The 24010-nt window shown below is 40.4% G+C and overlaps 1 protein-coding gene across 2 annotated transcripts in view; it reads right to left on the bottom strand.

Moving 5' to 3' along the window:
- Positions 1-11947: 11947 nt before the first annotated feature.
- The window catches only part of LOC117422391 (transmembrane protein 121-like), a 64064-nt gene continuing 52001 nt past the window's right edge, over positions 11948-24010 (bottom strand). For both annotated transcript variants that reach the window (XM_058987229.1, XM_034927760.2), the window contains one exon: positions 11948-14669. In XM_058987229.1, coding sequence (XP_058843212.1) covers positions 12779-13717 — 939 coding nt within the window. In that variant the 5' untranslated portion in view covers positions 13718-14669 and the 3' untranslated portion in view covers positions 11948-12778. The remainder of the gene's footprint in view (positions 14670-24010) is intronic.

The raw sequence follows: 24010 nt of genomic DNA, 5'->3' as shown, positions 1-24010 counted from the left end.
CCTTCCTTAAATGCGCTTTACTTGCTCTTATCTGCCCCTATTTTACTGCATTTAATCCTGTACTTCCGAATACTGTAATCTGCCAAGTGTTTAATCTGTAGTATTTTGTATTTAATCATATCCTGATGTAACTATCACTGACACTGTTATCTGCTGTATTATTGAATTGTATTTTGTCACACTTGTACTTGCTTGAACCAAAGTCATTGTATTTATCTTGCTCTTAATTGTATTAATACTTGTACTGTGATACTTGAAATGTATTTGCTTACGATTGTAAGTCGCCCTGGATAAGGGCGTCTGCTAAGAAATAAATAATAATAATAATAATAATAATATTCAGTTTTTTCTGATGTTTGTTGGTTTCCCTAAGAGCTTGGAGTGCAGTCACACATCACATTTATAGATTGGTAGGTATATATGCCAATTTTAGTCACATACTCATTCTACACTGTAGAAGATATTCTTGAAGGAGCAGGAATACAAAACAGGCTTCAATGGAAACCAAGCCGTACAATCAGACACCATCTGGTCAGTGCAATGCAATCCAATCCAATCAACTGGAAAACCATCAGAGCGGCACAAAGTGGAGGAGAAGAAGCAACACATTTTCTACAGGCCTCCCCACCTTTCATCTTTTTATTTCTTTTTTTATTTATATTGTGTACCAGCTTTTCTAATTGTCACGCCTTTTCATGGTATTTATCTCTATTTATTTTCTTTGTATAATTAGCACACACCCATGTGACCATTAAGAGACCATTCAAACTTCTATCAATCTGGGTTGGGTCCACCCTCTGAAATAGTATATATAGTGAGATCTCTAATCATTCCAAAATTTGAAGACATTGAAAGAGACTACTAGTTGAATAATGTGCCATTGAACTTTAGTTTTTAGTATTTTTTGATTCAGAACTGTTGGGTGTTTACTAGTTATGGATAATCATAAGCATAGCTAAACAGTGCCTATTGCACATGTATACACACTCAGCTAAAAGGCTGTGAAAGTCGGTTTATGAATAATGGTTGAAGTTTCCTTGAAAGTCCTTTTAGCCAGACGCACTTCACTCCACTTTGTACTTGTGCAACTCTTAGCCTAAAGTTAAAACATTTTTGTGACATTGCCCTTTGATCTTTCAGTTGATTCATTCTGCTAATCGTCTAACTAAAAGTGGCTGTGAGGCTTTATCATTGATTTGTTCTGAATACTTTACACCCTCCCCAGCACATTCCTATTGGAGACTTTAAAACGAGATTACAATCAGGAATGGAGGAAACAGCTCCCGGATAGTTAAGCCGTCTAACAATGACAAATACAATTATTAATAGACAGACAAAACAAAACAAAAAACACTCACAGTTAAATCACAGCTCCTTTTCAGGTCCTATCCTGACCATAACAAAAGAAACAGATTGCTTCACCACATCCCCTGATATACCCCAGTCACGCCCCCTTCGGTAGCGAGTGCAATCCCCAATCTTCCAATCCATGACTGAAACATCACGTACCGCATTAAGGACTTCTGGTATTGTGACTCCATCCCCTTTCTGGATGGCCGACTTCCGACTGACCCTGGAATGAAGCATCCAGTCCGGGGCGCACTGTTCCTGTTACACAGCGCCCTCACAGGTCGGGAGGGAGATTGTTGACTAGAATTCATTCGCTCTCTGTCACACCCCGAAAAAATCTGATTTACATGAAACACAAATAGCTAAAAATAAGCACTGAAAAATGAAATTAATAAAAAACAAAAAACAGAAGCCCTAATTATAGTATTACACATTTCAAATGTAACACTTAGAAAAGGGCTTGCGATTTCAGTTTAACATTTCATATTCTTAAAGAAAAGTAATACAGTTTTCATAATTACAGATTCACTTCCACATAAACACCCCTCAGGAACAACAGCAATTTCATCATCATTTCATCTCCATCAATTACGTGGGTGCTAGATGTAAACTCAGCTTTTGCATTGATTTGTTTTACCATTGCTTAAACAAGCTTACAGCCCACTTACATTTTGCCAGAGTACTTCTCAAAAACTGGCAATTAGCTTCGGCAAAACGATTGATAACTTTACTTTCCGTTCCTGGTTCATATTCCTTTGTTTTTTTAATTTATTTTTTTTCTAATGCCACTTTCATGTTTTACATCTAAAACAAAGTCCTCACTACTATCTTCACTTACAACAGACAATTTTATCTGTGGAAGTGACATCTTAAACCCACACTCCGAGGAACTAATGACAGAATTCCCACAATGTGAGAGAGAAACATTTTAAGTGTTTGAAGCGTAACAAAAGGCAAGAAACAAATCAAATTTCCAAATTAACAAGCAATTGAATCACATTATCTAACAAGTATCAGTGAGGAAGAAGTGCTTCATAAACAAGTATCAATGAGGAAGAAGTGCTTCATAAACAAGTATCAATGAGGAAGAAGTGCTTCATAAACAAGTATCAATGAGGAAGAAGTGCTTCATAAACAAGTATCAATGAGGAAGAAGTGCTTCATAAACAAGTATCAATGAGGAAGAAGTGCTTCATAAACAAGTATCAATGAGGGGGAAGTGCTTCATAAACAAGTATCAGTGAGGAAGAAGTGCTTCATAAACAAGTATCAATGAAGAAGAAGTGCTTCATAAACAAGTATCAATGAGGGGGAAATGCTTCATAAACAAGTAGCAATGAGGGGGAAGTGCTTAATAAACAAGTATCAGTGAGGAAGAAGTGCTTCATAAACAAGTATCAATGAGGAAGAAGTGCTTCATAAACAAGTATCAGTGAGGGGGAAGTGCTTCATAAACAAGTATCAGTGAGGAAGAAGTGCTTCATAAACAAGTATCAATGAGGGCGAAGTGCTTCATAAACAAGTATCAACCAGTGTTGGTACCCTAGTGGCGGCCACCTACTATTGCAACTGCCTTTGTGATCCTTAATAAAACCTGGACGCCTGAGCTGCGTTTTCAATCGCAAATCCTCTGTGTCTCTCATCTCTCAGTGGATACCCACACAGTAACAGAACACCCCTGTTCAACAGCGCATAGTCTTTATATGTCTGCTATAGGCCTGCTGTGGCCAATAACAAGAGGGTTTTGCCATGTACGTCACATCTGTGTGTCTCAGAGTATGAATGAACAGTGAGGGGCAAGGCCAAGTTTCATCCTGATAATGTGTAGGGCTGATATTGAATATGACTGTCAATTTAAATAAAATAAAATCACCCTTGACTTGGCCAACAAGGAGAGAATGCTGTGAAGCAGTGTGTATACTTTCGACCACTTCATATGCAGTTTGTTCTATTGATTTTAATCATATTAAGTTACGTATGTAGTGCAAGCAGTGTTCTTGTCATTATGTGGTGTGCAGAACCTGTGAGATTAAATCTTTGCTGTTAAATGCATATTATCCTATAAAGTAACCTCAGACACTACACAGCTTGAACTTGTAAATAAAATCCCAGGGTATTTCTGGAACTCACAATTCGATTAATATTCTACCCTCGTGCTCTGAGTAAGGAGGACTGTGCAAAGTCTGGGTGATGGGAATTGACAGCACAAGTATTTTGGCAATGGCCAATTTATATCTGCTTTCCTTAGCTTAGTTAATGGGCTGTACAGATCATTTTCATTTTCTGTGTTAATTTGTGCTTTATTCTTCAAGGTTAAGTATTAATGAATGAGATGTGACTTCAGCTTTGATGTTCTTTTAATTTCATTGTCATGGTAATTATGAGTATTTCTTAATGTTTTATTAACCCATATACCGGTACACTATTTCTCTACACCACGGGCCACTGTGTTTAATGAGGCGAATGGGGAGATCCTTCAGAGTATTAATTCAGGAAATCACAAAAGCATGGAAACAGATTTTGGACATTATTTTTACTTTTTCTTTTAAATGAAATAGATTTTCCCTTTGACTCATCATGCATTCAGATTTTCAAACATGTCTTATTTCCACAGATTTATATAAAAAATGTAAGTAGTCACAATATCAGTGAATTTCACAACCCTGTAACTATGCTTATTACTGTACTAGGTGCATGTGCGTGTGTATTGTTACCAGCAAGGCACATGATTCCACTAGGCATGCATCCCTTTGTGGTGCTGTTGCCAGGGTTTGAATGATATTTTAATTGATTTTGTGGTAAGCGAAAACTAAAGAATAAAAACATACCTAACACCTGACCAGCATGTGTGGAAGTGGGGCAGTGTTTGATTATTTTGTCTGCATGGTGTGTTCTTTTGAATTTTTGTATTGCTGCTAATTTTACACTGCTACGTATTATTGCCCAGCTATTACCATTGTTGGTACCCCCGCCCTGTCACAAAATCAACCCTTCTGTGTCCTTCCTGTCTGTCAGTGGATAACCTCCCCGCCCTGTCACAAAATCAACCCTTCTGTGTCCTCCCTGTCTGTCAGTGGATAACACCCCCCCGCCCTGTCACAAAATCAACCCTTCTGTGTCCTCCCTGTCTGTCAGTGGATAACACCCCCCGCCCTGTCACAAAATCAACCCTTCTGTGTCCTCCCTGTCTGTCAGTGGATAACACCCCCGTCCTGTCACAAAATCAACCCTTCTGTGTCCTCCCTGTCTGTCAGTGGATAACCTCCCTGCCCTGTCACAAAATCAACCCTTCTGTGTCCTTCCTGTCTGTCAGTGGATAACCTCCCCGCCCTGTCACAAAATCAACCCTTCTGTGTCCTTCCTGTCTGTCAGTGGATAACCTCCCCGCCCTGTCACAAAATCAACCCTTCTGTGTCCTCCCTGTCTGTCAGTGGATAACACCCCCCCCGCCCTGTCACAAAATCAACCCTTCTGTGTCCTCCCTGTCTGTCAGTGGATAACCCCCCCCCCGCCCTGTCACAAAATCAACCCTTCTGTGTCCTCCCTGTCTGTCAGTGGATAACCCCCCCCCCGCCCTGTCACAAAATCAACCCTTCTCTGTCCTCCCTGTCTGTCAGTGGATAACACCCCCGCCCTGTCACAGCCCTAATAAAAGTTTACCACAGCATTTTTGCTCAACATTTTTGCGCTTTTCCCACACTTTTCCATGGTTATACTACGCATTCACCATAGTTTGCTGTTTTTATATACCTATTCATAACATGGGCTTTACAATGCCTATCTGTGCTTTACCCTTCTTTCATATGCTTTATTAGACTTTGTTATGTTTTTACAATGGTACATATTAACAGTATAAGGGAGGCTAGATCTTCCAAAGTAACAGCATCACCATCTAGTGATTAGCAACACTGGATCAAGTTTCCTTTTGCAGATATGCTGGTAAACATTAACACAGCGCACGTACTGTACTATATTCGTTTGTGTTGTATTGTATTCTCAGTTATGTAACTTACCATCCTACATATCTACCCAGCCATTTACAGCTGGGAACTTGAAGTGCATGACATGACAGACTCCAGGGTTAGATAATAATTGCGCACGACACGACCCCAGGGTTGCTCTTGTCTGCTACAGGATTTGCTCCTTCATTTATGTTTGTCTGCCTTCATTTGTATCTTCTTCTGTCTAGCTACCAGAGGTAATTGAGTCCAGGGCCCTGTAAAGGAGCCTTGCTGCAGCTGTTATGAATAGCAGATGACGATGAGTCCCCACTGTTAACAGGAAACAAGCATTCCTTTATGTTTATAGTGTTGAGGTCATTATGAAACAATGAGTGCAGTGTGGGAGGTAATTGGTTTGAGTAACTCAGTGGTTAGAGAGCTGGACTGCAGTGTGGAAGGCAGTGTGTTTGAGTAACTCAGTGGTTAGAGTGCTGGGCTGCAGTGTAGAAATAGCAGGTTTAAGTAGCTGAGTGGTTAGTGCTGCAGCGTGGAAGAAGCTGGCTGAGCCAGTCTTAGGGGTGCTGGGCTCACTGGAGTATGACCTGTGGCAGTGAGGAAGGTGCTTGTTTCAGGAAGTGATGATGATACAACTGGCTGCAGGATGAAAGTACTTGGTTCGAAGATTAGCTCCGCATTTAGAAGTATTTGCTGCAGTATATGTGCAATTTCCATGGAAAGCCCACAGTTAGAAAGCTCAGGGAATGACACAGCATAGCAATTATAAACCAATGATAAATGTTTGAGTTAAGGATCACCAAACACTTTATTTTCACAGAATGCAACATCTGTTACTTAAAATGAATATCAATGAAGGCAGATGCAAGGGAAATGTTAGATTAGATTACAAGCCATTCTTCATATTGCCAGGAGCTTCTGAACCAATTTAAATTGTTCAAGGCAGGACGGAGCAGTCTGTTAATGCAACTCCCTTTTACAAGACCTCACTGCTGAGCAAGAGCCTGGGGGTTCAGTGACCCATCTCTGTGCTTCACCTCAGGACTACAGGGAGCTGCATCTCAAGGTGAGGGAGTTTCTTAGCTACACAGGGCCATTCGTATTTTAAAAAACAATCCTGACTGGACCTAGGCAGCTAATAACCCCAGTTATCCAAGGCATAGATTATGTGCAAATAACTGTAGTACAACACTAAAGTTTTCATAGTCACAATTATGGAGTAGAAGAGATTATCTGCTTTGGACAGGTAATAACTAAAAGGATTCAGCTGTTTCTGCCATTATGTCATCATAAGTTTCATCGACAGATGGCAGGTGTCTCCTGAAAAACAAGAAAAAAGCACGTTTCTTTCAGAATAACAGCGGGCCTCAGATTTCCTTTCACATTTCTATTCAGGGAGGCTTGCCAACATGTTGTCAGACAAGACAAGAACATCAAGCAAGAAAAAAAAACACACCGAACAAATAAAACAGGTAAGAACATGAATGTATTAAAATAAAAGCCTCTCAAGAAAAATAGAGTTGCTGGAAAACATATTGTCCATGTTGTTTCATGACATCGGTGTTGCCAGTGGCTCCAGTGCTTGTACTAGTCTTGCAGAAGCACTAGATTGAAACAAGATTGAAACAAAAGCGTATCAGCAGGCAACCACAAAGGGCATCAATCACTTTGGAATTTCAACTGGATTTGTACCATTGTGTCAGACAGTGTCAGCAACATAGAATTAGCTTACCCGAACATTACATTTCAATTTTCAATTTATGAAAATAAAATTGAAAATTGTATATATATATATATATATATATATATATATATATATATATATATATATATATATATACTGTATACACACACACACACACACAGTATATAAACAGTATATCTGCAACAAAGAGCATCTGCACTCAGGATTTGTTCACAGAAATATGTGTAACTTTTATTTGTGCAATATCAAAATGCTCTTTTTCTAAAACAAGAAGAATGGCTTCCTAGCATCTGCTCTGGATGGAGCTAATATTTCCCCTTTCTCCTCCATCAAACACATACAACCCAGCCTGTACTACTGGCCAAAGCTTATGGTTTACAAATACAAATGTCTACACTGGTTTTATTTATTTTAAAATATGTGGCAGTGTGGAAGCCCTGCCAGTGCATGGTTATGTGTGTGTGTGTGCGTGTGAGTGTGTGTGTGGGCAGGTATTACTATCAATGTGCGGACAAAATTTGAGAAAATGTCCCCACAAAAAACAATGTTGTGGGGACATCCCCACTTTGTAAAACACCTTTTTAAGAACTAAATATGCCTTAAGAAAAAAAGTGCCAAAATATTTAGTGTGTTGTTGACTTTCACCCTGTGTGGAGTTTTGTTTGACTGGAGTTAGAAATAGTAAATAAAAATATAGTGAGAGTCAATGAGAATTCCCCACAACTATAGGAATTCAAACATTTGTGTGTGTGTGTGTGTGGGAGGGGGTGGGTGGGTGTTGGTTCTGGTGTTAATGCTGGTGCTGGTGTTGGTGCTGGTGTTGGTTCTGGTGTTGGTGCTGGTGTTGGTGTGGGTGCTGATGTTGGTTCTGGTGTTGGTGCTGGTGTTGGTTCTGGTGTTGGTGCTGGTGTTGGTGTTGGTGTTGGTGCTGGTGCAGGTGTTGGTGTCGGTGCTGGTGTTGGTGTCGGTGCTGGTGTCAGTGCTGGTGTCGGTTCTGGTGTTGGTTCTGGTGTTGGTGCTGGTGTTGGTGCTGGTGTTGGTGTTGGTGCTTGTGTTTTGGTCCTGCTGTTGGTGTTGGTGTTGGTATTGGTTCTGGTGTTGGTGCTGCTGTTGGTGTTGGTGTTGGTTCTGGTGTTGGTGGTGTTGGTGCTGGTGTTGGTGCTGCTGTTGGTGTTGGTGCTGGTGTTGGTTCTGGTGTTGGTGGTGCTGGTGTTGGTGCTGGTGCTGGTGTTGGTGTTGGTGCTTGTGTTTTGGTCCTGCTGTTGGTGTTGGTGTTGGTATTGGTTCTGGTGTTGGTGCTGCTGTTGGTGTTGGTGCTGGTGTTGGTTCTGGTGTTGGTGGTGTTGGTGTTGGTGCTGGTGCTGGTGTTGGTTCTGGTGTTGGTGGTGTTGGTGTTGGTGTTGGTGCTGGTGTGTTGGTGTTGGAGTTGTTGTGTTGGTGCTGGTGTTGGTGCTGGTGCTGGTTCTGGTACTGGTGTTGGTGTGTTGGTTGGTGTGTTGGTGTTGGTGTTGGTCCTGGTGTTGGTTCTGGTGTTGGTGTGGTGCTGGTGCTGGTGTTGGTGCTGGTGTTGGTGTTGGTGCTGGTGTTTTGGTCCTGTTGTTGGTGTTGGTTCTGGTGTTGGTGCTGCTGTTGGTGTTTGTGGTGGTGGTGTTGATGCAGGTGTTGGTGCTGGTTCTGGTGCTGGTGTTTTGGTCCTTTTGTTGGTGTTGGTGTTGGTTCTGCTGTTGGTGTTGGTACTGGTGTTGGTTCTGGTGTTGGTGGTGTTGCTGCTGGTGTGGTGGTGGTGTTGGTGCTGGTGTTGGTGTGTTGGTGTTGGAGTTGGTGTGTTGGTGCTGGTGCTGGTGTTGGTGTTGGTGTGTTGGTGTTGGTGCTGGTGTGTTGGTCCTGGTGTTGGTTCTGGTGTTGGTTCTGCTGTTGGTGTTGGCACTGGTGTTGGTTCTGGTGTTGGTGTTGGTGCTGGTGTTAGTGTTGGTGCTGTGTTGGTGCTGGTGTGTTGGTGTTGGTGTTGGTTCTGGTGTTGGTGCTGCTGTTGGTGCTGGTGTTGGTTGGTGTGTTATTGTTGGTGTTGGTGGTGGTGTTGATGCTGGTGTTGGTGCTGGTGTTGGTGTTGCTGCTGGTGCTGGTGTTGGTGTTGGTGTTGGTGCTGGTGCTGGTGTTGGTGTTGGTGTTGGTGCTGGTGTTGGTGCTGGTATCGGTGTTGTTGCTGGTGTTGGTTCTGGTGTTGTGTTGATACTGGTGTGTTGGTGTTGGTGCTGGTTCTGGTGTTGGTGCTGGTGTTGGTTCTGGTGGTGGTGTGTTATTGTTGGTGTTGGTGCTGGTGCTGGTGTGGTGCTGGTGCTGGTGTTGGTGCTGATGTTGGGATTGGTATCAGTGTCAAGGTACATGGTGTGTGTTTTTGTGTTCAGTGCTGTCCCGTCTTGTTTACGTTTTTTGTGAGTGTTTTGTATAGCCTTTTATTTTGGCCCTTGTGCCGTTTTGTTTGTTAATGTGTTTTGTGTAGTGTTTATTTTCTGTTTTATAATTAAAATGCGCATTAGTGCTTGAAGCCTGCAACTTCTGTGTCTGAGTCTCCCTTTCTGGTAAACAACAGCTGTGCCAGTGATGTTGTCCCGTCACAAAATACCAAAAATCTCTTAAATATTAGACTGACTGGTGTATAAGAAGTGTGTCAAAATTGTGCAAATGATCTGTTTTAAAATGTGCTTTGGTCAGATAGAAGGAATCAAATCTATGGGCTTTATTCATAAAGCTTTTTTTAATCTCTTAGGTGCATCTGAAATGTTTAGCTGAGCTTTTAACGTGCAGTTATTCTTAGTGGCATATACATTAAACATGTTTCTCTCTAGATACCTTTAAGTCTGTTCTAAATTGTAGACATTTGATTATTACTGCTTATGTTGGTTTACCATGGCTACTATGCAGGTGCAGCTGAGACGAAAGGGATATTGAGGATATACTTTCCCTATGACTGGCCACTTAGAAGAACTTGAAAACTATTGAGGATTATTCCAGATCTCAAACATGTATTGCAATAAGAAACAATGGGCAGGATTTTCAAAAGTTCATAAATGATAACTCCAGTGGGCAGCAGTGTGGAGTAGTGGTTAGGGCTCTGGACTCTTGACCGGAGGGTTGTGGGTTCAATCCCAGGTGGGGGACAATGCTGCTGTACCCTTGAGCAATGTACTTTACCTAGATTGCTCCAGTAAAAACCCAACTGTATAAATGATTAATTGTATGTTAAAAAAATGAGGTGATATCTTGTAACAAATTTAAGTCGCCCTGGATAAGGGCGTCTGCTAAGAAATAAATAATAATAATAATGAGATGGAACAAGCTATTCGGAGTAGAGATCCACTACCAGCCATTAGGAACTACCAGCCTCTACAAGGTGTTGAATGCTTTCGACACCTTGTAGAGTCCATGCCCCGACGAATTGAGGCTGTTCTGAGGGCAGAAGGGGGTGCAACTCAATATTAGGAAGGTGTTCCTAATGTTTTGTACACTCATACTTTCAATCCAACTTCATAACCGCTACACACATTCAGATCTTAACCCTTTCAACAGACTAGGCTACTATTTACATTTACCTTATCCAAACGGCAATACATTGCCTCAATATAAGTTGAACAATTTTGCTATTCCCATAATGTGTGTGTGTGTGTGTGTGTGTGTGTGTGTGTGTGTGTGTGTGTGTGTGTGTGTGTTATAAGTGAAAAAAGAAGTGATATCTGAAACAAAAATGCCAAGTTATCAAAAGTGCCCAGCTGTTTAAAGTGGAGATATCAAAAACACAAGCCAAGTTTCAAGAAACAATTGGGGCAAACTTGGCCAGCACCAAGCAAATAGGCACAACTTTCAAAGCGGTGGGGGTCGAGGTTACCCCAATTGTTTCTACTAACTTGGCTTGTGTTTTTCAGGCACAATAAAAGCGGATCAAACACACGAAAAACACAAGCCAAGTTAGTACCCTACATAAGGTGACAGCAATTTATTTTGAATAGAAAATAGTAAATACAATTTTGAAAATAGTATTTTTTTTTAAATAATTTAGTCGTTGCCAATTATTTTTTATTATTTTCTCCCCAATTTGAACTGGCCAATTATTTTTAGGCTCAGCTCACCGCTACCACTCCTGCGCTGACGGCGTGTGCCATCAGCCGACCACTTTTTTTCACACTGCGGACTCACCATGCAGCCACCCAAGAGCTACAGCATTGGAGGACAATGCAGCTCTCGGGCAGCTTACAGGCAAGCCCGCACGCGTCCGGCCAGACTACAGGGGTCGCTGGTGCGCAGTGAGCCAAGGACATCCTGGCCGACCTAACCCTCCCTCCCCCCGGGCGAGCGCTGCCCCCTGGGAGCGCCCATCCTCGGTCGGCAAAGGAATATCCTGGACTCGAACTCGCCACGTCCAGACTATAGGGCACATCTTGCACTCCACGTGGAGCGCCTTTACTGGATGCGCCACTCGGGAGCCCCCTGTATTTTTTAAATAGCTGACACCAAAATTTGTTTTTATTTTTCCATAATGATGAACTAAAATGTCTGCAATAAAAATGTAAAGCTATCAGTGTGATGATAGCACAAGAACACATCCTATATATATATATATATATATATATACACACACATTGTATTAACGTTTAGTCATTGTTTCACATTGTAACCCTATTCCAAAGAATTCACAGCTAAAAATATGCTATATTGTTATGTTATCATAAAGCAGGTATCAATGTAAAAGAAGAAAATCGGTTTGCACCATTAGTGCATTGTGGGAAATCAGGCAGCATGTCAGAGGTTTGTGATCCAAACAAATGGGTTATGCTGCCCCTAGTAGAAGAATCAAGCTAAACACACAGAAGATATCTGAGAACAAACCCCATCGTTTTGTATGCAAAAAAAAAAAAAAAACATTAAAATAAAACTGATTTTAAATGTACCTTTATTAAAACAGATTAATTAATTGTAAACCTCCCACCAACAAAAGATTAATTCAAATAATTATTAGATAACCATAATAATCATAAAACAACATAGTATTATAATCGCTTGTGGAAATTTGAAATGGATCTGTATTGAAGTAGAACCTGTACACAGATATACTGACTGACTGTATAACACACAACGAATCTGTTAAAAACACAGCTGCCTTTTGACATCTGACCACCCTTTTTATATGTAGCAAGATTGTGCTGAGCTTTGGGAAACACCAGCATTAAATTAAACATTTGGTCATAAACTATAATGTCCATGGGAGTAGTACCCTGGGATACGGCTTCCACCTCCAGCAGCCAGAAGCAGAGAGCATGTTACTGCATTCATTCTCTGCTGTTGTATGACTGGAAAGAGATACAACTCGGTCAAGTGATGATAGTTATAAGAACAGACCATTCCACACAAAAACAGAATGATACTTCAAGTTTAAAAACAAATCAGTTTTTTTTAACTGATACATAAAAATAAGTTCATCAGAACATTTTTTTTTTATATTTTTCTTCTGTTTTATATTCCAGCTCAACTTTCAGTTTGAACTTTGCAATGTTCCTGAGATAAATCAATAAATCTCAGAGAGACGGTAATCCTGTCTTTCATTGTTCAAACAGTCACTTAGGGAGCTATCCGTGGAGCTGGGCAATGCAAGGGGAGAGGAAGGGTGGGAGGCATGGGGTGGATTGGCTTTTTCAGTTGGACACCGTCTTGAAGATGGTCTTATCGATGCACCAGGGAATGATGAAAGAGAAAGGGCTCTCATACGTGGCCTTTGTCATGAGTCTACTATCTCCCTGGTGGGTGACTGTTCATGGGGCACCCCCGTTGTGTTGGGGAGGGTCTGGTTGTGGTGGATGGAGTTCTGCTGCAGTTCCAGCGCAATTGCATTCTGGGGAAACTCCTTGACCTGCTTCTTGTACTCCAGGAAGGTACAGGCTTTGGTGGTAATGGCCACAATGTTCTTTCCAATGAAGATGGTCGAGACCCTGCTGTCCTGGAACAAGACCATGTTGATAACCCGAATGAAGATAGTGACAATATTTATGGTCACTAAGCTCAGGACTGGGTAGAGCATCATTTTTTGTGGGGAAATGTGTTCTCCCTGCATGCTGATCTCGCTCAGAGACACACAAGGCAGAATCAGCAGGAGAATGTAGCAGTAAAAAAACATGAGCCCCTCAGCCCAGATGGGAAGCCCGGTTTTGTGAGGCTCCCACAAGTTGGCCTGAATGTCTAAGATGTCGAGGAGGTCCAGAGCTACCCAGAAGAGGCGGCCTCTCATGTCTTCCTTCTTCCTGAAAGTTCTTAAATACTCCATGCTGTCAAGAGCTACTAAGATGAGATACAGCCCAGGCACGCAAATAGAAAGCAACAAAGTCAAGGCCTTGCGGGCAACTGTTTCCAAATTCCTATTGTCTGCCTTGTAATTCTGAAAGATAAAATATAGCTTGATCTCCAGGACAAAGATATAAAGAAACCACAAAATCATGGCGTAGCCTCTCTTCGCTGTCTTCACTTCAGCTCCAACCCAAACAGCCACGTACCGTAGCACTATTAAAAAACAGATGTCCCCCACCAGCACAATGATGCACACCCCAATCTTGCGTGGTCCTTGGTTTTGTTCCACAAGGTAGGCATCCATAAAGGCCATACTAGTCATGATGACAATTGTTGTGAGACACACGTGACGTTTGTCAGGAGATGGCAACACCATGGTGATGTCCCCTTAGCAAGCTATGTTTGTTTATTCCTGTGTCAGTGTGTTGGTGCTTTTTAAAATTTATATTTTATTCAGGTTTTAATTCATACAGTAAAAATGACATATGCAATTTTTTCTATGTATAAATATGCAATATTTTCTATGTATAGAAAATAGAAAATTCTTAATCATAAGCTAATCTCCTATCAGCCCATTGAACAGAAACATCTGCTTTTATTGATTTTTGCATTTAAACCATATGTCACCACTTAAATATTAACTATGTCTTAGCTTTCCATTATTGTGGTACCACATTAAATGATGTATGTGTGTGTGTGTTTTTGGAAGTGGAGGGACAAGGTGTAGCTGGATGTGTTTAACTGTAAGCAAGCTTCCCAGAATGGTTCCTGCCGACGTATTGCGAGAACGTCATTCAGCGTAATTCCATGGATCCCTTTGGCTTAAAGAGCTACAGCTTGCTCTTTTACAAACTAAAAATGATGTCTTCAAATGCTTTAGCACTGCCTATACTGTAGCACCTGAAGTTCTGTTGAAGGCACAGATCTAGTCCTACTGGAAAGAAGCTCCTTGGCCTGAGACAGCTGTACAGATTACATTCATGAGCTTGACTTTAGACACTGGATGCAAATTAGACTCAAGTTTCTCTTGTTTAATTCTAATTGCAATAGTAAGCATGAAACAAAATGACTCTTGCTGTCCTGATTTAGTGAATACGCAGATGACTAGTCAGCAAGGGATAATGATAAGCAGAAACGAATACACCATGCTTGTGAAGCTGAGAGAGGAGAGGCACCAGCCATCCATCATGAAGACCCTTGAGGCTCTACAGCAGGGATCTCCATCTTAACAGCCCCCCACTCTGACATGTTATCCATGGCAGACATCTCATCTTTCAGAGCCTCCAGCAACCCTTTAATGCTTCCTCTTCCTCTGTTCCAAATGAGATCTGGGGAAACAAAAGGGGCAGTCAGTGTAAATGAAACTGTAATTCATTGTGACAGCCCCAGGTTATTTTACTGACCACTTTCTCTCTTTGCTAAGGTGATACTCTATTAACTGTGACTCTATTGCACACTGACTCATCCCTGCTTTCCCAAAGCAATGATTCATCTGTCACACAGAGAGGAAAGAAATATAGGTTAGGCTTTTAAAATAGGTGCTTTTCACTTGTCAGCATGTAGATCACAGTTTGGTTTGCATAATGATCACCATTTAAAAAAAAGCTCAGCAGTGACAACAGGGAGATGCCTTCATTATTTATTTAAGATAATATTGCAGGGCAGGTCTTTGTCGTGCCAGCAGTGTGCTCCTGGATGTATGTGTTTCTGCTTCTCTTCAGAGAGGTTTAGCAGGAGTACAAGCTTTGCTTGTGATTACTGGTTGTCTCGCTGAGCCAATTCCTACCCAGACACAAAAAAAGGCTTGGTTTATATAATTAATTTAGATTTGAAATATTTTTTAATAAAATACATGCTTTATAATACCTGTTATGAAGGATCATATAAATCAATATTGCATTATATTTAGGGCTTCTGTTTTTTGGGTTTTATTCATTGTATTTTTCAGTGCTTATTTTTAGCTATTTTCGAGTTTTATGTAAAATCGTTTTTTTCCAGGCTTTTGTTTTTGATATACTGTATGAAATTAGTGTTTTTGGTCACTTTCCAAAAATGCTTGTCTTCCACAGCGAAATCCCGATGGTCATGGGCACATTCTTCTGGGGTTTTTGTGTGTAGGCATTTTTGTACATTTCGCCACAATTCTGTTTTAAATCCTCAGTATCTTAACTGTAATACAGCTTTAAATCCCGCTAACAAGCCTCCATCCTGATTGTAATCTCGTTTTAAATCTCGCAAGCAGAGTCTCCAATAGAAATGTAGGAATGTGCTGCCACTCAGTAGTTGGGGTGGGTTTAAAGTATTCAGAACAAATCAATGATAGATGCAAGTCAGGAAGGAGGGACATTGTCCAGCAATGTATTTATTGTTATTTTTGTAGTAAGTTTTATTTTTTAATGGGAAAAGGGTAAAGTCAACGTGAATCGATTAACCATTTCCACAGTTTTTCTGGTGTTTATTGGCTATCCACCGATTTCATTTTTTTGTATCGGGGATGTTTTATCAGGTTTTATCGGTTAAAACCAAAAATCAGAAGCCCTAATTATATTCTAGAGTATCATAGCAGCACAGGCTTGTCTCTCTCATCATCAGTAGGAGAAGCACATCAGTGATTCACATTCTCAGTACACCTGGGGCTTAAATATACATTTTAAATCTGAATCGCTCTACAATACACAGCTAGGTGGGATATAAAGCTCAGGCCTTATATGCATCAAATGCCTGTGCAATACATTTAAATGGCAAATATTTGAGTGAATATGAAAGTTTAGCAAAGCCATGGCTACACTGAGACCACTGCACCTCACTGATCCGAAAGACCACCCCTGCCAGTCAGTCCTTGGTCTCTCCCAAGAAATTATACATTTCATCAAAATAATGTGACCACATTTGAACCTCAGCCTCCAGTGTTGGAAGCAGAGTGAATTGAACCAGTAGTTCCACAAAGTTATCAATGTATTTTTCAGTCTTAGATAATAACATTTCCTGAGGACTACAGCTATAAAGCACTGTGCTCACTGGTGTCCAACTTTTGACAATGAAATATTAAACCTTGTTTTTTGTTTATGCACAGTTTATTTGGTGTTTGTTGATTTATTAGTGTATCTTTTGGTTATAGTCCCTAATGCCAAACAGCAGTTAAGTTTTAAAACAATACCTTTTAGAATCTGAGCTAAGTACAGTACAGGTGTGTTGAATGAGCTCAGTACAGGTGTGTTGAATGAGCTCAGTACAGTACAGGTGTGTTGAACGAGTTCAGTACAGTACAGGTGTGTTGAACGAGCTCAGTACAGTACAGGTGTGTTGAACGAGCTCAGTGCAGTACAGGTGTGTTGAACGAGTTCTGTACAGTACAGGTGTGTTGAACGAGCTCAGTACAGTACAGGTGTGTTGAACGAGCTCAGTACAGTACAGGTGTGTTGAACGAGCTCAGTGCAGTACAGGTGTGTTGAACAAGTTCTGTACAGTACAGGTGTGTTGAACGAGCTCAGTACAGTACAGGTGTGTTGAACGAGCTCAGTACAGTACAGGTGTGTTGAACGAGCTCAGTACAGTACAGGTGTGTTGAACGAGCTCAGTACAGGTGTGTTGAATGAGCTCAGTACAGTACAGGTGTGTTGAATGAGTTCAGTACAGAACAGGTGTGTTGAATGAGTTCAGTACAGTACAGGTGTGTTGAATGAGTTCAGTACAGTACAGGTGTGTTGAACGAGCTCAGTACAGTACAGGTGTGTTGAACGAGCTCAGTACAGTACAGGTGTGTTGAACGAGCTCAGTACAGGTGTGTTGAATGAGCTCAGTACAGTACAGGTGTGTTGAATGAGCTCAGCACAGTACAGGTGTGTTGAAAGAGCTCAGTACAGTACAGGTGTGTTGAATGAGCTCAGTGCAGTACAGGTGTGTTGAACGAGCTCAGTACAGTACAGGTGTGTTGAACGAGCTCAGCACAGTACAGGTGTGTTGAACGAGCTCAGTACAGTACAGGTGTGTTGAATGAGCTCAGTGCAGTACAGGTGTGTTGAACGAGCTCAGTACAGTACAGGTGTGTTGAATGAGCTCAGTGCAGTACATGTGTAGGCAGAGGCTCTTTTTATGTAAGTAGATGACAATATACAATATACATTAAATGGCAAAACAGTGTGTGATGAAATGAATACACATGTTTATGTAATGTAATGAATTATAATTGAATAATAAAAGTGTTTAAAGTGGGTGTAGCTTACAAAACAATTCCATACATCTAATCTGTCGTGGACTTCCACACGTGCAGTTTATATCAGTGTCTTACCTGTAATCTTTATTATCTGGAGTCTAACAGTATAGCCTTTTAACAGTAAGTATGTTTTATTTATTTAATTTTTTATTTTATTACTTGTAACACTGATGTTGTTTTATTAATGTTATATATTTTACACAAATTATTAATTTAGTAAATATAAATGTTAACCTAACTTTAAAATAATTACTGATCCTAAACAAAAACAAAAAATAATCTTATCACACTATAGAGTTGTTGTTTTTCTCAGCCACCCTATTCCCCTAGTCTCAAGTCACCCTAACGAGTGGATTCCATTACGTAGGTCCACAAAAATGTATGATTGGTCAGTAGCTAAGTCTTTGCCCACCGTTTTCTTTTTGTATAAAGAGAGTAGTGAATGATTGACATTATTTAAAGTATATTGCCAAAACACAGGTTTATCGGTTTGAAAAAATAAAAACTAAATTTTCTAAATACGTCTAAATTCGGTGGTGTTTTTTAGGTTATTATCAGTTAAAACCAAAAACTTCAGGGACTATGTATACTGTACTTACTTTATAGTTTCTTAAAGTAGTCAGTCATCCTTGATTTTGTAATCGATTTCCTCTTAGATAAACCGCTTGAAGAATCAGAGCTTGAAGAAATCAGAAGAATCATGAACCGTCTGTTCACTAGGGGTGCAACAATTACTCAATGCATCGATTATTGATCATCTGTCTTTAAATTTCCCGAGCTTTGGTTACATATTGGTGAATCGATGCATCAAATTAGAACCCAGTTTGAAGTCTCCTGTTGTGTGTGTGAGAGTGCGCTTCTTTTAGTGCTAGTATGGTAGAAACAATTCCATATTCCAGTGAAAGTTGTTTTACAGGACTGTCTTTTTCCAGCTTCTCAACTATGTCAAGTTGTTCTTGAATTGTTAAAACCACGTGTTTACTTGCCGACATGTTTGCAGTCACAGTGGCACCGAGTCGATGCTCTAATAATGGAGCCCGCGCATGCATATAAGAATGCATACTGTACAGCACAGCTGTATTTTTCTTCCTTTTTTGCAAGCATGGTTAATCCACAACCCAGATAATTGAGAGTTGACAGTATCAGGAAATTCGTTTTATCCAAGTTCATTTTAACGAGAATTGTCCAATTGTCGTAAAGTCCAACTTCCACTGCCTCAAAGTTGCAGGAGGGTGACAACGGGTTCTCAAGACGAAGTATAGCGGGGTCGCCTGACTCTGGCAGGTTCAACCATGCTGTGAAAGCTTGAGTAACATACTCAACCAAAGTGGAAGGGGCACTCACCAACCCGCCTGGCCAGCATGGTGAGTTATGGCCAACTCCCCCATGATGAGAGCACAGACAAAAACATGGCCCTCATTCCCCGGAGGCTGGATTGCCGCCGACCAAGGCAGCGGACGGTTAGGCATGAAGGCAGAGGTTGCTAAGAATCACGGGTTACGATTTTAGGCTGCCACAGAACACTGACCCTGGCCACATACCACTACAGATCTCTTTCAGGTGAATCAAGACTTCAAGAGTTGGAAGAAGAACTTGGAAGAATCAAGTGGGACATCATAGGACTAAGCAAAATATGGCAAAAAGACGAAGGACTACTATAACTCAAGAGTGGACATCTTCTCTTCTACAGATGGACGAACAGGAGGTGTTCGATTCATTGTCCACGAGAGAATCAAGAATAATGTAGTAGAGATTAACCCTTTGCGGTTCTATGTTGGACCAGGTCCGACATTACAATTATTCCTTTCCAGTCCGATATCGGACCTTGTCCGACATCAAAAGATGTCAAGCACAGGTATCTAGTCGTTTTTTCTCTGGAAAACGCAGAAAAAACCTTTCAATGGCAGAGTGAGAGCGATAGGAGCCAAGAGAAGTCGAAAAAAAGGGGCGGATCTGACAATACACATAGACCTTGCACCACAGAGATAACACGGACATAAACAAACAAGATAGCTGCTTCTGCATCCAGTGCTCAAAGAATATCACAGACATTTGCAGAGCTTTTTGAGATGTTATAGTAATAAAATAATGACTTGGATCGCATTATTGAGGAGTTTGGTGATAAAACAAGTGATCAGGAGATGATTTTTCAGTATGCACGACTATGAAGAGGTATGTGAAAAATAAAGCAAATAAGGGGTGGGGTGGGGCTGGAGATGCAGTACTGAGTGTCCTGTTGATATGCAGTGCCTTTTAAACCTGCTTTACTGTGAACAAATACTTTTGAACAGTGTGTGTAAAATAAACAACGCGTGTGAAAATAAATTGGACCTGACATGCATGAGATGCGCTGAATAAATGGACCGCTAAGGGTTAACAGCGCATCAGAGAGGTCCGCAAGACTGGTAATGAAAGTTTCAAGGAAGTATGAATTTCAGGTCATCCAAGTATATGCACCAACAACAAGCTATTCGGATGAAGAAGTTGAAGACTTTTACGAAGACGTACAAGAACTGCACGAAAATGGGAAGAGCCACTATAAGTTCATCATCAGTGACTTCAATACCAAAATAGGAGCCCTGCAAGAATTCAGTCGGCAAATTTGGACATGGTGACAGTAACGGGAGAGCCGACAGACTAGTCGAATTTGCATTGAACAAGAACTTATTCATCATGAACACCTTCTTCCAGAAGAAACCCATCAGGAAATGGACATGGAGAGGACCCAACGGAGTGAAGAATGAAATTGACTACATACTCACCAACAAGAAGCACATCGTACAAGATGTCAGTACTAAACAATTTTAACACAGAAGGTGACCACAGACTTGTAAGATGCATAATACACCTAAACACAGCACTGGAGAGTGAAACTCGTGATGACGAAATCCAACACAATCAACATAGAAATGCTCCAAGACAGTAAGAAAGCACATTACTGAGGATATACGGCCGTTTAACTGTAGGTTGGTAGAGAAAACTATTGAAAACAACCGAAGCATTAAGAAAGCAAAACAAAGACGAATCGTCTGGAAAGAACTGATTTTAGCATCAAACAAGAGGACAGGACTGTCTTCAAGAACCGCAAATTGATTTTGAAGAGAGTCGAAGACTTTTACAGAAAATTATATAATTATATCAAGATGGAAAGAGCAACGTAGCAGATGACGAAGACGAGACGGAAAAAATGCAACCCAAGGAAGAAGTTCCAGATGTTCTAACGGAAGAAGTGAAACATGCTGTCAAACATATGAAGACAGGAAAGGCACCCGGAGAAGACGGCATAACAAGTGACATCGTGAAAGAAGGAGGTGAAGAACTGACAAAAATACTGTCATGTATTTTACAAGATTCTATTTAGCAAAAGAAAATGCCAAATGACTGGAACAACACATCAGTAATACTTTTACATAAGAAAGAAGACCTCAAGAACTACAGACCTGTTAGCTTACTTCCTATAGTCTACAACATTCTTACCAAGATACTCACCAACAGACAACAGATAAATTTGACTCCATCAAATGAGCAAGTAGGATTCAGGAGTGGATTTAGCACAATGGATACGAACTACCACTTTGCTTGGGATTCAGAGACTATGAAAAAGCCTTTGACTCTGTTTTTTTTTTTTTTTTTTTACATATATTCTCATCTCTATCACATATAGTATGCCTGCAACTTACATAATATGAAAGGACATTTTGTGGCCTTTCATTTGATATGTTACATGCATGCAGTACTGTGACAGAGATCGAATGACTCTTGGTGTTAGATCTCCCTCTCGACCTGTGAGGGCACGGTGCAAGAGGAACAGAGTACCCTTAATTAAATGGCACGACAATTTATTGCGTAGGGTAGGTGGAAGTCGGTCATTTAGGAAGGGGGCAGAGCTACGGCACCCAAGCTCATTGACCCGGACGGTAAGCGCCGTGGCATCCGAGGACTGGAGGAGCGGATGCGCTCGTTAACCTCGGGGTCAGGGGCGAGGGTATAAATAGGGGGCATGGCTTGAGTGATCTGTTCCTTTGTAGATGGTTAAATTACATAGCCGAGAAGGAGCCTGTATTGTGGAAACTAACCGTGAGTGTGTCTTGTCTGTGATTTAACACTGTGTGTCTTTTGTGTTATTTTCTCACTAAAAGAATACTGAGCACGATCCGGAGCTGCAGCCGCAGGGCAGCGAAAACCCGGACCTCAGCACTCACTTTTCCACTGCAGGAACTGTCTTTGTTTGCACCACTAACACCAAAATCACGCACTGTCTAAATTGTGTCTGTGTTTTTGTGTTTTATGTGGGTGACGAAACGGGACTTTTGGGTTACGGGTCAAACCCGTTGGATTATAAAACGGAGTGATACACGCCGCTGTACCACTTCCTACAGTGTTATTTTCAGGTTTGCCTTAAGGCTCTGGACATTTTCTGAATAAAATAAACACCCTTGCACCTGTACCAAACGTTGTTTGTGTAATTACTCTGCACTGCACTCACCTGCACGTATTCACCACTCTGCCACAAGTACAAACTATCCAGTAGTTAAACATACATAAATGAAAACCGTGAAAAACAGGTGGAAATAGGGGTGAGTGTAAAGAGTTAAAAAAAGAAATGGAGCGCTGGTTAAAAAGAAAAGCACCTTTTTCTTCTGCTGCAGCAAAAACAGCTGTTAGGTATTGAAAGCAGCTTATTTTAAAGCAACGCCAGTGTGAATGATGAGGCAGTCAAATATATAGTTTTTTTTATATGCAAAAGTGCTTTTTCTTTTGCCATTCCCCTCTAAAATTTTGGAATCCCCCCCATTGGCTGCAGCATAGGGGGGAAATCTCCCCAGCACACAAAAATGAAATTCAAGCCCTGTATATATATATATATATATATATATATATATATATATATATATATATATATATATATTAAAACAAAAAGAAAGTCTGTTTGGACTTACGCTCACTTCTCAAATCGATCCACCAACCTTGATTTATAGACTCAAGTCCAAAAGACCAATTGGTCGCACACTCAAAATCAGAACAAGATTTACTGTAGTCTTTTAAAAAAGATTTTCTTCATTTTATTAGTTAAAAAATATTTTTTACTAAACCGAGCAAACAAACAAAAAGATCGCAGAACTACGCGTTTCGACACAACAGGTCTTCGTCAGGTTCACAGTAATGTCAATTACAGCTGTAGTCACTTATATACACACACTAATTCAATTAGATAATTCAATTATAATCAAGTCATTTAGTAATTTACAGACATGTCTACATTGTGCAATTTCCATTAGTTCTTAACAACTGAGACTTTCAGCTGTAATCACTTATATACATACATGATCAATTGAATAATTTATTATTATTATTATTATTATTTATTTCTTAGCAGACGCCTTAATCCAGGGCGACTTACAATTGTTACAAGATATCACATTATTTTTTTACATACAATTACCCATTTATACAGTTGGGTTTTTACTGGAGCAATCTAGGTAAAGTACCTTGCTCAAGGGTACAGCAGCAGTGTCCCCACCAGGGATTGAACCCACGACCCTCCGGTCAAGAGTCCACAGCCCTAACCACTACTCCACACTGCTGCAATTTAACTGTAAAATTGAGTTATTTGGCACTACATAATTATTCACATTGTATAATTGACATAAAAACAACACTATGGTTAATCTACTTCTAATTAAAAATGCAAAACGAATTCAAATTTCTACTTCAGCAAATAGGGTACAATTGGCTTTTTCAGAGATATTGGCTCAAATCCAATGTTTCATTTAGTTTTTTTGTGTAAAAATCCAATCCATTCTCTTCTTAACAATTGTTTAATTACATTACCACCTCTAATAGGAGCTGAAACTTTTTCAATCGCTACAAACTTTAAACTTGAAGCAGAGCCATGATTCATGGCTTTGTAATGTTCTCGCTACGGCATCATCCATATTGTTATTTCTAATTGCAGCTTTATTTTCTGCTATCCGTATTTTAAAATGTATTTTTGTTTGTCCTATATATGCTAGCCCACAATGATTTTTAAGCATATATATGACATGAGTTGAATTACAATTAATGAAGTCACGAATCTCATACTTTTGACCCCAATGTGGATGGTTAAAGAATTTTGTATGTATGTATTGGAGCAATGAATGCATCTCCCACAGCGATAATTCCCATGTAATTCTCTCGTTAGCCAATTTTCATTTGGTGCTGATGATTTGTACATTGAAGAGACTACTTTGATATTTTTACCTCGTTTAAAACAAAACCTAGGTGGAGTAATACACGTAATACACGTTTGTAATTGTGGGTCACATTCCAATATTTTCCAATGCTTCAAAATTGTTCTCTTAACCTCATCAGACATATGGTGATGTTCAGTAACAAAAGTGATTCTGTCGTCACTAGATTCATTCATCTCTGTGGTTTCTAAAAGTGCATTGCGATGTTATGTTTTTGTTTTTT

Source organism: Acipenser ruthenus, chromosome 15 (genome assembly GCF_902713425.1).
Source record: "Acipenser ruthenus chromosome 15, fAciRut3.2 maternal haplotype, whole genome shotgun sequence".
NCBI classification, from domain to species: domain Eukaryota; kingdom Metazoa; phylum Chordata; class Actinopteri; order Acipenseriformes; family Acipenseridae; genus Acipenser; species Acipenser ruthenus.
Note: the sequence above shows the minus strand (reverse complement) of the source record. Positions and strands in the feature narration are given on the sequence as shown.